General features: G+C 33.5%; 5 protein-coding genes and 1 non-coding gene across 8 annotated transcripts in view; 3 read left to right on the top strand and 3 right to left on the bottom strand.

Moving 5' to 3' along the window:
* The first annotated feature begins 169 nt into the window (after positions 1 to 169).
* Emc3 (ER membrane protein complex subunit 3) lies at positions 170 to 1,482 on the top strand. Its single transcript, XM_070668832.1, has 3 exons — positions 170 to 490; positions 557 to 813; positions 956 to 1,482. Exons 1-3 carry the CDS (start codon positions 342 to 344, stop codon positions 1,327 to 1,329), a joined length of 780 nt encoding a protein of 259 aa, XP_070524933.1. The 5' UTR covers positions 170 to 341; the 3' UTR covers positions 1,330 to 1,482.
* Positions 1,473 to 3,105, bottom strand: Nitfhit (NFT-1 protein). The gene is made up of 6 exons (XM_070668830.1): positions 2,966 to 3,105; positions 2,639 to 2,780; positions 2,397 to 2,552; positions 2,110 to 2,313; positions 1,834 to 2,046; positions 1,473 to 1,751 (listed from the first exon to the last, which is right to left on the bottom strand). Exons 1-6 carry the CDS (start codon positions 3,016 to 3,018, stop codon positions 1,596 to 1,598), a joined length of 924 nt encoding a protein of 307 aa, XP_070524931.1. The 5' UTR covers positions 3,019 to 3,105; the 3' UTR covers positions 1,473 to 1,595.
* Positions 3,106 to 3,339: 234 nt separating this feature from the next.
* Sec3 (exocyst complex component Sec3) lies at positions 3,340 to 7,794 on the top strand. Its single transcript, XM_070668764.1, has 12 exons — positions 3,340 to 3,476; positions 3,674 to 4,219; positions 4,319 to 4,473; positions 4,571 to 4,798; positions 4,914 to 5,150; positions 5,253 to 5,493; positions 5,652 to 5,869; positions 5,932 to 6,122; positions 6,209 to 6,576; positions 6,644 to 6,789; positions 6,870 to 7,064; positions 7,236 to 7,794. The coding sequence occupies exons 2-12, from the start codon at positions 3,772 to 3,774 to the stop codon at positions 7,386 to 7,388; spliced, it is 2,580 nt and encodes an 859-aa protein (XP_070524865.1). The 5' UTR covers positions 3,340 to 3,476; positions 3,674 to 3,771; the 3' UTR covers positions 7,389 to 7,794.
* Positions 7,401 to 9,870, bottom strand: LOC139109608 (uncharacterized). Of its 3 annotated transcripts, none has more exons than XM_070668822.1 (6): positions 9,710 to 9,870; positions 9,351 to 9,482; positions 9,123 to 9,257; positions 8,364 to 8,836; positions 8,066 to 8,164; positions 7,401 to 7,915 (listed from the first exon to the last, which is right to left on the bottom strand). In XM_070668822.1, exons 1-6 carry the CDS (start codon positions 9,756 to 9,758, stop codon positions 7,598 to 7,600), a joined length of 1,206 nt encoding a protein of 401 aa, XP_070524923.1. In that variant the 5' UTR covers positions 9,759 to 9,870; the 3' UTR covers positions 7,401 to 7,597. The 3 variants fall into 3 exon arrangements, with proteins under 3 accessions (XP_070524923.1, XP_070524924.1, XP_070524925.1); XM_070668823.1 differs by having other exon boundaries at positions 8,364 to 8,614; XM_070668824.1 differs by having other exon boundaries at positions 8,364 to 8,551.
* Positions 9,871 to 10,441: 571 nt separating this feature from the next.
* Positions 10,442 to 10,513, bottom strand: Trnah-gug (transfer RNA histidin (anticodon GUG)). The gene has a single exon. It is a non-coding gene; the product is annotated as a tRNA-His (tRNA).
* Positions 10,514 to 11,805: 1,292 nt separating this feature from the next.
* Positions 11,806 to 15,071, top strand: part of Mub (poly(rC)-binding protein mub) — a 113,554-nt gene continuing 110,288 nt past the window's right edge. Inside the window, exons 1-3 of the mRNA XM_070668803.1 lie at positions 11,806 to 11,950; positions 12,061 to 12,330; positions 12,451 to 12,491. The gene's annotated coding sequence lies outside the window, so the exon portion shown is untranslated. The remainder of the gene's footprint in view (positions 11,951 to 12,060; positions 12,331 to 12,450; positions 12,492 to 15,071) is intronic.

The raw sequence follows: 15,071 nt of genomic DNA, 5'->3' as shown, positions 1-15,071 counted from the left end.
GCAAGCCATCTTAGTTTAGCCGCGGCGCGCCGCCCATAGCCCCAAAGCCCATCAGCCGGGGTCGCGTGGACCGGAGATTTCTCTCTCGGTCCCGACACGGATTCGGTACTGGTGTTGTCCTCTAACAGAGAATATCGGAAACTACTCTGCACCCCCAGCCGTGGTGCCCCCAGCGGTCCTACCCAGCACTCTGACATAACCTGGGAATGACGTTTGTCACGGTGGTCGAGTCGAGTCCTGACCAGTAGACGCAGTTTTAATTAGTGGCTATCGATTTATATGTCACTCCGTCTCTTATTTTCGTTCTTGCAAATAGATTTCTTGTAGTAGGAATAGCCGATATGGCCGAGCTGTTGCTAGATCCGAATATCCGAGGGTGGGTATTCTTACCTATAGTAGTGATCACATTTCTAGTCGGTATAATACGTCACTACGTTTCGATATTACTCGCCTCACAGAAGAAAGTCGAGCTTCATCAGGTGCAAGATAGGTAAATACTCGAATGTACATCATTAAACTTTCATTGAAGTTGATTATGACGTTAAATATCTTACAGTCAGGTAATGATACGCTCCAGACTGCTCCGGGAGAATGGTCAGTATATACCAAAAGTAGGATTTATGACTAGGAGGCATTTCTTTAATAACGAAGAGACTGGATATTTTAAGACTCAGAAACGTCCTCCTGTCTCTCAAAATCCTATGACTGATCCAAGTATGATGACTGAAATGTTAAAGGGAAATGTTACTAATGTTTTGCCTATGGTATTGATTGGTGGTTGGATCAATTGGATGTTTTCTGGATTTGTGACAAGTATATGTTATTTAAATATTTAATATTTATACAGTTTAAATTTTTAAAGTAAAACTATAAAAACTATAAAACTATAAAATTTTAATTATGTTCTTGATAAAAAAAAAATATGTATAATTTAATGTAAATATTTTAATTACAGCAAAAGTGCCATTTCCATTAACATTACGTTTTAAGCCAATGTTACAACGGGGTATAGAATTAGTTACTTTGGATGCTGCATGGGTTTCTTCAGCCTCATGGTATTTTCTCAATGTATTTGGGTTAAGATCCATTTATACACTTGTACTTGGTGAGAATAATGCCGCCGATACTACAAGATTAGTGCAGGATCAGGTATCAGGAGCAGCAATGTCCATGCCACCTGATCCAAAGGCAGCTTTCAAGTCTGAATGGGAAGCATTGGAAATTTGTGAACATAATTGGGCACTACAAGGTGTTGACACTGAAATTATTGGTATTCAGTCAAAAGCAGATTTAACTGATAGTATATATCATCAAGGAAAAGCAAATTGACATTTAGTAATTTAATTATTTGTCATACAAGTTCTAAGATAAATTTAATTTATTTGTATGTTAACTAGCTATTTGCAGCTACGTCTGTCTATTTCCGCTATAATATAAAAAAAAAAACTTTGTTTTTATAATAAAGAAATCAATAAAATATAATTATTTTATTTTAATTTTAACAAATTACGATAACAACATACAAATATACTTTAAAATTATTTAAGATTATAATTATTTACTTGCTTATTAAATTCTTTATATCAATTCGATTTTTAACACTCCATTCTGGGATACAAATCTGTACGACGGTGTTCCTCGCATGGCATATTTTTCCTAACTTTTTCCAGTAATGCAATATCAATTTCTGCTATAGCTATACCCGTTTTTTCCGCACATTGTGTTATGACGGTGCCCCAAGGATCTACGATCTAAAAATTAATGAATTACACTTTATTTTTATTTAAAAAAAATTAGAGCAATAAGAAAATTATTTATATACGTATTACTTGCCATAGCATGTCCCCAGCTCACTCTTTTCGTATTGTGCGCACCGGTTTGTGCCGCGGCTATAACGTAACACTGATTTTCGATAGCTCGTGCTCTTAGCATCACTTCCCAATGCGCGGCTCCAGTTTGATATGTAAACGCCGATGGATACGTGAGAATTTGCGCTCCCATGTTCCGCAGAGTTAGTGACAGCTCGGGAAATCGCATGTCGTAACACTATTTTCGTTGTTAATTATATATAAAAAAAAAATTTTGAGTGTATGTTTTAATTAAGGATACAATGCTAAGTGCAAGTCTGCCGATCGGTGTAGACGTAGGCGGTAAAATTTCGGTCCCTTTAAGCACATAATCTGATTCCATCAGACGTACTCCGGTATCCTTGTTATCCATATCGAACAAGTGTATCTTTCTGTATGCGGATACCAATTGTCCCTCATTATTTATTAATATATGTGTATTGTAAATTTTTCCCACGTTATCGGACTGAAATAACAAACAGCTTTGTACATTGTTAAAAAAAAGAATTATTTTATCTTCTATAGATAAGCATAAAATAAGGTATTCACAGCTTCATGAACTCCACCTAACGATAGCCAAATGTCATTTTTAACAGCAATCTCTTTATAAGATGTTACTGTCTGCCCAGTCAGAGGTTCAGCCATAGCAATTATATCCTTTTTACTCTCCCCCAAAAAATCGCAAGCTTCAGGAAAAAATGCTATCTGTAAAATGACAAAAGTTAAAAAAGTAAACTGTTTTACACTGCAATATTCGATACGCAATACTATTAATTATCGAATACACATACCGTGGCCAATTTATGTTTAGCTTCGGCCGCTAACTGGGCTACGATCTCTAAATTTTTTAGCTTGTCAGCTGTTGATCTCATTTGGCATACTGCAGCTAGTGGATGTGCCATTGTTCCAGCGTAACGTTTCGCCGATTGTACACTGAAATAATAATTTATTTATTACAAATGTGACAGCAGACCGATGTGTCTTCGATGTAATGACAGCTCTTTTCTGAAATTTTCCAAATAGCATAACGATTAATTATAAACGGTACATTAAGAAATACGTCGGGCCTGTTTTTCTATTTCATTCGGCATGCTAATTTTATCATGATAATTCCTTACCTGTGTCGTTTTAGAGTGAATGACTGAGCAATAACGGGCCACGCTCGTTTCATTCTTATCGCACTGTTGACTGTTGACGAACTGATAGATTAACTATATCTATACCTATTGACGTGTAGAATGTCGAAGTACGGAGTAACGAAGCAGAGTCAGTGCGTAACAGTGATGACGTTATCGTGCTGTCACTGACAGAGCAAGAAATCTTTCTTAGTTGGTGTTTTCTATTTTCACGCATGCATATTTAATTATTCATTTACATCGCTGTAAGTTTTTAAGAATTGCAACACGCGTTCGCACGTTGTTACCGGCCATACTCGTTGTTCATCATGGCAAACCATTAGATACGTAGCTTACTTTACTCCTTTTCTCTAGGAGTGAGAAGATGAACGAGATGAACACGTTACAGTTTTATGATATATTACGGAAAGTGTAATGTTCACGTGACGCAAAGATTTACTGGCAATACTTGTATAAATATCAACTTCGGAATACTACGAAATATAAATGAGAAGTAAGTATAATTTGTTGCTGCAAAAGACCTAACCTCAATTTGTGATATTTTTTTCTATAGTTTTTGTTTAACAATTGTTTTTATAAATGTATAAATTTGACTACGTTATATTAAACAAATTATTTTTTATTTTATTATTTTGTATATACTCTTCTTACGTATTATAAAAATTGTTTTAATTAATTTTTTATAATTAGGATTTTTGAAAAATAGAAGGTGCAATATTTAGCAATAACGAGAAATATCAATAGAGAATATATAACGGATTATATAGATTAATTAATCTCGGCGTAAAATGGCAGCTATTCGGCATACTTTGCAAAGAGAATTGTTCACTGTTAGTGACGAAAAGTTGCTCAGTGTTTGCTATGTTAGTAAAGCTTACAAGAAAAAAAAAATGAGTTTTTTATGCTTGGCTACAACGACCGACACGCCAGGATCTCTTACGTTGTATCAAGTGAAGAAGAATGATAAAAATGTTTATAAGAAAAAACAGTCGTGGCCTCTGAGCGATATACAAGTTATAGACGGCGTAAAAAACGATTCAATGGACATAGAAATGCATATTGACAAAGTTTACAAATGGACATCCACGACGGCACAGGAAAGGCGAACGTTTATTAGTAATTTATATACGTATTCGTGTAGTCTAACTCAGAGGCCAGAATTTAAAAATATTCCGAAAGAATGGTTGATTGATCCGACTGCTTTGAAGGAAAGTGACAGTATTACATTTTCACCTGGTATGATAATATATTTAATTCTTTTTAATAAGTTTATAATTACTAATATATTTTTTTTAGCTAAATATTTTTTTTTTTTAATAATATCGTATATTTTAGATCTTTTAGCATCACCTATTAGTTCGGATTACCAACCTATCACAGAAAAAGAAGCTGCCGACTTAAAACAAATGATGGAAAATTGTGAATATGCCGTTTCTAATGCTGAACTTTTTATGGAAACTCTTTCGAAAGATTTGTCTGTTCTCGATGGGGTAAAATAGCAATATTTAATTTTTTTAAATGAATTATGTTATAATAAATATAATATTTATAATACGAAATTACGATATTAATATTTTATCTCCTTAGGAAAATGTACACTCGGTCTTAGCGTCAGAGCAAAGAGTAACGCAGCTCATGAACAGTATAGACGCCGCAATAACTGAAGCTTCTATTGTAGAAGCACGGTTAGCAGCATACGATGAAGCATTAGGAAGAATAAGAGAAGTCATGGCTCGAGTGGGACAAAAAAATCAAGCTATACATACGGCAAACAATAATGCGAGACTTTTATTAGACAAGCTTAATTTAGTAATTGTAAGTAAATAAAAATGTACAATATAATTGCAAATAATTAAGTTAACTTTTGTCATTGCAACTATAAAATTATAAAAGTTCGAGATATCTAATATATATATATTTTTTTTTTTAGTCGCAATTAGACATTTCCGCAACACATCAACGTACTTTAAACGAAGCGGAGCTTCCGGGTGAGAGGGAAGAGCTCGGTCATGCCGGTGCGGCACTTTTAAAAGCTATCACAGCACCTCTTCCATCGGGTTTAGATAAGCTGAGTGCTGTTACCGAACAGAAAAGACGCTTGGACAAGCTCAAAGCAAAATTTTCAGTCATTGTCGCTAGACATTTAAATAATCTTTTTATACATTTGGTAATATTATGTTATAATTATTTATCTCTTTCTCAATAATACAATATAATTATATTTATAATTAAAACAAGAATGCCATTTAACCGTTTAATTTAATTTTAGGGTAATGATATTGGAGATACATCTACTTCCATGACGGATTTAATATTGCCAACCCATCAAGGGGTTCATAATGAGCTCGTACCGTATACCGAATTAATGCAGCTGTTAAGAGCATTAGACAATAAAGCCTTTGTACAATTAACTAAAGTGTATACTGATACTATGAGCAAATTATACAAAAGAGATTTGAAACGTTTTTTTGAGGAAGCTAAGAATAAACTCGTCAGTAAACGTTTACAAGGTAAAGAAATAATAGTGTGCAGTAAAGGTATAATTAATGAATAAATAATAAAACGATATGCATTAAAATGTTTTAATTTAGGCTGCAATTGCATTTTATTATGTAGTTTAATTTTATCGTCATAAATTACATATATTAATAAAAAAATATTTTTTCAGTAAATACATCGAAGTCTAGTGGTCAGAAGAGTGAAGATTTGCTTAATCCGGCGCCCCTTTGTTTGCTGAGTGGCGAAATGTGGACTCCAATGGACGAAGGAAATCTTTTAGATTCGGTTCTCGATTGCGTTCTTTCTCAAATGCAGCCTGTATGTCTCGCCGAACAAGGTTTTTGTGTCTCATTTCTTCAATTGGATTCAGTTCTCTCTCCTTCGAAAGTGAGTATATCAATAAAATTTTATTTCGTTTTATAACTACAAATACATATTACTTTATATAGAGTAGCGAGATGGAAGAAGTGGAAAATGTAAGTAATGGCGCAGCGAGTCCTGGATCAGTAACTTCAACTGCAAGTAAAAGATTAGAGCGACAAGTGAACGAAGACGTGCGCGCAACCATGGCTGCAATTTTCCCGTCGTTAGAAACGGAATTGAACAACTTTATTGGGTTTTTGGATAAAATCGACAGCTTGTGAGTTTGAAAAAATGGTTTTTTTAATTGTTATAATAATCTCTTTAATTAAATTTGCATTACTTACGTGTAATATAAATTTGTAGCTGGTGTATGTACGTATTAGTGCGTTTGTCACAGCATGTCATGTCCGCTCAAGATACTGGTTCCTTTCTATCGATGACGTTTGCATCTGCTCTGATCCACGTGAAACGTGCATTCGATAAATTCATGCAAGCGCAACTACAGTCCATATTATGTGACACTAGAGTTAATCGTCGGCATAAATGTGGCATATTACCATACATAGAGAACTTTGGGCCATTTGCGAGAACCGCGGAAAAGATTTTTCGCAATTCCGATAGAAAAGTTGATCTTGAAAAGTGGTACACGAAGCTTGTGAGCACCATGTTCGAAGCTATTGTTATTCATAGCCGAGAACATCACAAAACGCCACAAGAAGTTATAAAAATGGGTAATTGGCAAATTCAATATTTAATAAAATTGTCTAAAATAAAGAATTAATTTTTATCTTTTTATAGAGAACTTTCATCATCTTTATGACCTTCTTTCACAATTAAAAATCTCGGTTCTGGATCATGAACGAAAGGAAGCTAAACAGAAATATCAAGATGCACTTCGTGCTTATGTTACGCAATATTTTGGACGGCCTCTTGAGAAACTTAATGTAAATTATTAATTAAAAATTCTTTTATGATTACATAAACATATATATTTTTTAAATAATTATAAAGAGTTTTTTTTCAGCTTTTCTTCGAAGGTGTACAAGCTAAAGTAGGTGCTGGTGTGAAAGAATCTGAAGTCAGTTATCAGATGGCTTTCAGTAAGCAAGAGTTGCGACGTGTAGTAAAGGAATATCCAGCGAGAGAAGTTAAAAAAGGTCTGGAAAACTTGTATCGAAAAGTTGAAAAGCATTTATGTGAAGAAGAAAATTTGTTGCAAGTAAGTAGAACGCACACAAGCTGTCGTCGGCAGTAAATTGCTATATCTGCTTTTCAGTGTACATATGTCTTATATTTCTTACGATTTGATAATTGCAATATAATCTCTATAGACATAAAAATAATTATTTTTTTTTATTTCAAGTTCTTAATTTATATCTGATAATTTTAGGTTGTTTGGCGTGAAATGCAGAATGAATTTATTGCACAATACAGAAATATCGAAGAACTAATACAACGTTGTTATCCAGATAGTAATGTGACACTCGAGTTTACTATACAGGATATTTTAGAATTTTTCTCGGAAATAGCGCGATCTCATTAAATTAAAATACAATTTAGTTTTTCATTATTTGATTCAATTTGGCTATTAACATGACAAATATATTATAACAATTTATGAGAGAACTAATGTAAATACTTATCGTGAATTTTATCGTGAAAAAATTCAAGTTTATACTATAGATTCATTAAATATATACAATATATTTAGTTTATCTCGTTTATGATCTATCAGTTTCATTTTCTCTTATTTTAGAGGGTGCTTTTTTCTTTAGGAATATTGTTTTTTGTATTGTCAATTTTTTCTGTCCCGTCATTAAAATATACAGGTTTGTTAGTAGTTTGAACTGCACTTCCTTCAGTATTTACATTATTTTCACACAAAGATTGTAAATTAGTAGCAGAGATCTGCGGATCCGAATAATGTTGCGCATGTCGAGGTATATGTGGATAATAATAGTTATAAGGATTGTACATTAAAGGATAAGGATAATATGGATTTAGCTTGTATAATGCTTGTGAGAAGAGTGGATATCGTGATTGATTAAGTACTAACTCAACCTCTTTACGCTGAAAAAAATTAATTGAGATTTATAATTTGTTTTCTGTTAAAAATTAATTACTTAAATAATTGCATTAAATAATTTTAGCAATCAAGAATAATCAATGTGACTTTATATGAATATAACGTACTAATACTTATATTGTTACGAAACTTACTGCATTTCTGGCGGCAGAAATCTTAGAATCATCGTTAGTGGAATCTTCGTTATCTTCACATGATTGACCAACGATTGTATCATACTTATCCGATAAAGGCTAACAAAAAAAAAGATTAATTGTTGCGTTAATATATTTTTTATTTTAATTTGCGACTATATTGTATTTAGAAAAGAAATACAGCTAATTTATTTGTCTACAATTTTATGTAATAATTTTAAGAATAAGGATTTATAATATTAGCTTTATCATCATAATTAGCATATTATCTTGTTAATTAAAACGATTAATTACTTACATTGGAACTTCTGAGAAGGCCACGTTGATACTCGGAGTGATACACGTGAGGATATAACATCTGATGTATCCCATAATCGGGAATTGTAACCGGTGTGAATGCAATGCGGTAAAGAGGCAATTTATTTGGCCGAATAATTGAGTTCATCATGTGCGGATCGTATTCCTCATGTGTCGGGTAGACGATACCTGGACTCATGGGAATGTACATCCATTTATTCTGCATAGTCTTACTCGCGCGTGGTCCATACTCTGGTACCATATGTAACGGAGAGTCGTATGTATTTGAAGAGGTACTGGGACTGGTTAACGATACGCTACGAAATTCGTTTTCGGGATTACTTTCATCGATGCCCGAAAACGAACTCGTTGCAGGCTGGTTATCGTAAGCTGCATTGAATGCTCTGATAAAATGAGAGTGACCAGCCGCTGGTCCTCCATTGATAAAATACTGTGCCACTTTTTCGGCATCTCCTACAAGACAATTCGATGGTCTTTATTTTCAATATACTTCGGCGTTTTCTTTACGAATTAAATTACTTTTATCGTGAATAATTAATTGTAAAGCTACCGTGTGAGAAATTATTTTTATAGAAAAAAATTGTCGAGCTTTGCGCTTTATGATGAGTAAAATTTTTTAATTGAAATATGAGTGGAGCAAACATATGTGGCACTTTCCCAAAAGTTTTTTTTCAATGAAGCTTTTGAAACATTTCAGTTGAAAGTTAAGGGATTTTGTTGATAGGCTATTTTATCTTACCATGTCTTAGACGACGATTATATCTTGAAATAGAACGTGCATTTCGCTCCTCATCTGTCAGATCTTCGTAGAGCATATTCTGTTCGATATCTTGGAGTTCACTTTGTACACGTTGCATGCATTCCATATCTAAATCTGTACAGTATTGTCGAGTATAATGTGAGACTTTTTTAAAAATAATTTTATTTTAACATTTTATTAATATAGAAGATATTTGTTAATGTATACCCTTGTCACTATTCTCAGCAAAATTGCATTCACATTCGTTGTTCGCAAATACCGCCGAGGCATTACATTGTACGCATAGTAAATTGCACGTTTCTGCATCATTTGCGTTCAATAAAATGCCATGAATTGTCACTGCAAATATACGTTGATTGCCAAATTATACGGTATATGTAATGACAGAATTTAAGTGTGAGAATATTTTTGAACATGACACTTTAAATTTTAAGAACTTAAAAGAAAATGTTAAGTTGTAGTTAGAAATATTTTGCTCAAACAATTTGCATGTAAAAAAGAATTTTAATCTAATTTTAACAAAAGTATAATATATTATTATTAATTAAAAAAATATTAATACGAACCAGCACAGTATATAATATGAATTAATAGAAAAAATTGATGTTGAATCATGTTAGTTAGTGAGTAATAAACTCCCGCTTAACAATTTTTTATTTAACACAATTAAGTCGTGGCCGAACTCGCATTGCACTGCTGTGACGAAAATTGTGCTGTAGCTTATAACAGTTTACCATTGCACAATTCCTGAATGCTGATCATTTTTTAAATTGCTTTTTTGACGTCTTCAATAATGCAACATAGCGTTCCAATTCAGCCACGAGAGCATCAAATTGCATAAAGCTGCACTGGCGACGTATCAAATATCACAATCTGTTAATATTTTTATTCACGGTATTCGGAGAATGATTGCGATAATTAAGTACCGCATTTGATTTTGCAACACGTGGAAAGTTTTTTTTTTGTTTTATTATAAACAGAATTATTTGATATACATATAAGATATATATGTATATGTGACAGTTTATAGAGAACTTTATATAAATTAATTCTTATAAATATACGCCATAAATAATTAATAAATAAAAATATCGCTAAAAATATCTTTAGCACAGAAATAATTTTTTTTCCGTGCATTTTCACATAATTTATAATTAACAAAAAAAAATAATAATAAAATAATCAAAAGAAAGGCGAAAAAAGGAATCTACTGCACTGTTAAATAATAGTCTTAATTAATATTTAATGCGAAGTAGAAACAAAAAAAAGACCTTCACCGTGACAATGCTTTTACACATTGCCGTGACCAGGATTCGAACCTGGGTTACTACGGCCACAACGTAGGGTCCTAACCACTAGACGATCACGGCTACTGAAGGTACATGAACAACGTTCCTTTTTAGTAAGTTTTAAAGTAGCCACAATGTATATAGCCGTGCTTACAGACACATTTAATATCGTTGTAAAACTAATTATCATTTTTTTAAACAATTAACTGACTTAGGCGATAAAGTCAAATCTATAAAATTGTATACGAAGCGAAGAAATATTATTTAAAACTCCATCGAATATTTCCGTCGTAGTTGTTAAATAAAGCGTTTTGCTGTGACAATGTTACATTTGTGATCAATTATCGAAAAAGATAAGGAGCAAGTTGAGCCGAGATTAAAATTAATCTATGTTGATAAGAATTTAATTTAGATCCGCTTTGGTTAGGCTCCGCTTGAATGAACCGCTCACTTTCTGTAGTATCGACGCGATACCGGCGGCGTTTTCATTGGAGGCGCTGCGGGGCCGCCAATTCCGGCAAGAAAGCCGTTGGTAGTATTGAATTGTAATGGCCGTTCGTGTAACCGGGAGTCTTGATCACTTGATCGAAGCGGATCGTAATCGAAGCGTATCGCAAGGCATCCACTAGATGTAAGTCCATAATGTATAAATATTTGTAATATTTAATGCGATAATCAAGATACGTATATATTTTAACGCGTACGATGCGTAGCGCTCGACAGAGACGCGTAGAAATCTGCTCACGGACGGCGTACGTAACGCGCTCGCGCGCTGTCGTTACGGCGTCACTTGAATATTCTCTTGCTGATAGACAAACGCGTTGAGAAATGCTCATGATACTAACATGTATTCTTGTGTGTTGCAGTAAATATCGTGCGGCCGATCAAGACGCTCAGAGACGGACAGGAACCCCGTCACCGGTAGTACTCAGAATGGCGAATTCGAGTAATCAAGATCTTGGTCGAAGCGGGTCATAACCGACGAGCATCGCGAGACATCCACCGCCTGCAACTTCGTAAGGTATAAATATTTGTAATATCTTATGTGTGATAATCGAGATTCATATATTATTTTAACGCGTACACTGAGAGACAGATATGGCAATATGGCATTTGCCGTTGCCGCGGCAAATAGCCATATCTGTCTCTTAGTGTGCACTATGCCGTTGTCGCCCCGACAAACGTTATATCTATCTCTCAGTGTACAATGCGTAGCTCTCGACAGAGACGCGTAGAAGGCAGTGCACGGGTAGCGTACATTACTTGCGCGATTTTTTACGTAGTCACTTTAACATTTGCTCGCCAGTAGTCGCGCAAGTTGCAAAGCTTGCAGAAGTAATTATATGTATTTTTTTATCTCACAGGAAAGTTCGTGCGGCCGATCAAGACATCGAGACATCGGCGAGCGAGCGGCGTATGCGATCCTCGTAGAATCGACACATTACATTGTCTTTATTTGCCGGCAACCGAAAACGTCGCGAAGGACCGAAAAATATTAAATTAGGATATAATATTTATGTAAGTATATTTATTAATTTTTATTTCTCAAACTATATTTATGAATTTATATTATACAGTATTTATGATCTGATTTTATATATTTATGTAAATTTTTTTTTCTGTTTTAGATGAAAGTCCAGAGAAGAATCTACCGCATCGCCGATAATGAATATACGAACCGTAGACGGTTCGTCAGTCGCGTTATCGTGAATGCCGTTTTAGTAATATCGGACAATTTTGGTACGCGAAATTTAAATTCAGGAATGTCGTCTCAATTGTAAATTTACGGTCGCGGTTATCGTGTGTGCCTTGTGTGCGAGAGATGTCCGACATCCCATTCTGAGAGGAGGAGGAGGAGGTTCAGGAGAGGCATGATACACCAGTAAATCAACTTCACGGTAAATATAATTTTTTATTTGCAAATAAATTAACAGCTTTACATTATCGAATTTTTTATTATACAGTAGACAAATTCTTTTATTTCTGTACAATTAAAATTTTATATTTCTTTGTTACAGGATTGTCATAGCTGAATAACTTTGGAGCTGCGCATCGATTGGTAAGTCATATATTTTTTACAATATGTTTTGGAAAAATAAAATATTATTTGAGGAAAAATAAAAATAATTCCAATGTTGTAGAATTTGTTTTAAGCATGGCGCAGTCTCAAAAATGTTTAACTAGTGCATCGACTTTTTAGTATTCAAAGAATTAATTTATTAATAATTTTTAATCGATAAACTTATCAACAATTTTATTAACCATTGAAATAATACCGGTACCATGCAAAAATTTTTCAGCTGTTGGTATTTCACAAACGATGAGAACCATAACTTTTATATTGTATCTAAATCGAAGTAATAATATTTGAGGCTCGTCCGATTATTTTTTTCTTGTCAATAATTTTGATATAATTATTTTCCGTCTGTTATTCATTTGAAATACATTACACGTAAATTCATTTTTCAATAAAGCAATTGCAATAAAATTTAAATTGTTTAAAGTTTATATAATATCAAAAGAATATAAAGAAGTTAGAAAATGACAAGTTTTAAACTTTTATGCAATTAAAGTGCTTTAGAAATTTTTCATTAATTTTTCACATAATTTTATCAAGCTAATATCATTATTGTATTAACATGAATATATACATACTTATTTAAATATTCACATCTAGAATATCTGAAATATGCTATAACTGAAATTCTAACTTTGCATAGCTACTTCGCGTACATCAATCGTACTCAGACTTGTATTGATCCGATTAAACGGATAGTATTTTCGGAAGAGCTTTCAATAATTTTTTACGTATACTTATACGTAATTAATCTGCGACAACCGCAATAACTACATAAATATCTTATAAATAATTTTAACCTAATAATAATTAAATTATCTTATTTTGAACATTGGATTATTTTTGTTTTAATTATTAATGTATTTTATTTTCTCTAGTAGTTTAATTACTATAATTTTGTGTGCACAAATCTGAACATTAGGCTATATTATGTAAATTATATTATAGCTTACAGAGTTAGAATTATATAGTGCATTAAGATAAAAATAATTTAAATACCGTCTGTTTTATCACTCTAACTCGAATTATATAAAAAGTGTTGAAATATTGAGTTTCAATTTAGATTGTTCAATTGAACTCTACTATTTTCCGCTCGAGTAGGAATAACTTTCTAGAGATCACCAAAAGTAGTCTAACTGTTTTGGCATTGAGTGTCGATGTCAAAAACAATCGCTTTAATAGTATATTGCATGGATTCGTTCCTTTGAATTGTCTTATCGTAATATCACGTAGCTGAACCATTTGCCTTTCTCATATCCTTCTGATCACTAGAGTCTCTGAGAGAGTCTATTCCAATCATATCGATGCAAAGTACAGCATCATTTTATATATTCATGCCTCTTTCTTTCTCGATTCCAATGTCGCTCGTTATGTAGTATTCTAAGATCACGATTAGAGAAATTCAAGAGTACGTAATGCAATAAGATTTTTAACGGGAGTCGTGTAGGTTACTGGCGTTATTCTATGATAGTATAAGTTCAGATCCATCGATCACATCTTGAAAAGAATTCGAATCCGTTGCAACTCGGGAAGCAGATAGGATTATCTAATCTCGTTATACAGAGTGTTCTTAAGATCGCTGGAGATTGTTAAATTTTCTTAGACAGTTTTCTCTGATATGTCGAGATTATTATCGTGCCATTCAGATTTTTCTTAGCGTTATTACATCTTTATAATTCAGTTTTTTTAAATCTCTATAAAATCCGCGTAAAACTGATTGAGGAACTTATCTAGAGTCTCATTTCTTTTAAGATTTCGATAATCTTTTTAATCATCAATTACTTGAACGTTACGTACTTTTATATAATTTTTGCAAAAAGGAAATCTATTTGCAACAAATCGAACCGTAATTAAAGAGACACCCAGCGATTTTGGTACACCTTGTACAACTCAGTTTCTTCGGTATCTTCTGAAATCTAGACGTTCATCAAGCGTAAATGACCTTCGATTTTTTTTTTCTTCGCTTTTCTCTTCACTTACGCCACAAATTACTACGTGAAAATAATCAAGAGATTCGTTATTTTCTTTCTTATGAAAGACGTAAGCAGTCGGTTGAATAGAAAAGAAAAAAATCAATCAAAAGTATTCGAGATCAAATTTGCTTTTTTATTACGTGGTTGATGCAAAGTTGTAGACGATAAGATATTTTCTTTTAAAAATAATGAACATAATTAATTGAATATATATACATACATATTACATGTAAAAGAACGTCGATACTAGGCCCGCTTTATATTCCAAGTAACAAGTTCGAACATTTCTTTTCATCTCCTCCTTATTTTTTTTAAAGTAAAGTAGCCATCTCGTTATTGCAACGAGCTCGTTTTATCGCAATGTTTCAATGGCACGGCGCGGCGGCGGTCATTGCTCGCACGCGCAAATCTCCTGCTACCGATGGATTTCCGGTATGAAAAATCCCGCGCCTCGCCGCCGTGGATGAAATTACGTGGAAAACGAGCCCCGTCTTTCACAGGCGGCTGAATGCTCGCCGTCGGGGCTCGTTTGTGCTCGCGAAGGACGAGGCCTCGTGGCTGCAACGCGGATAGCATTTCGCGCGATGTC

This window comes from Cardiocondyla obscurior, linkage group LG18 (genome assembly GCF_019399895.1).
Source record: "Cardiocondyla obscurior isolate alpha-2009 linkage group LG18, Cobs3.1, whole genome shotgun sequence".
Lineage (NCBI taxonomy): Eukaryota > Metazoa > Arthropoda > Insecta > Hymenoptera > Formicidae > Cardiocondyla > Cardiocondyla obscurior.
This window is presented reverse-complemented; position numbering and strand designations above follow the sequence as displayed.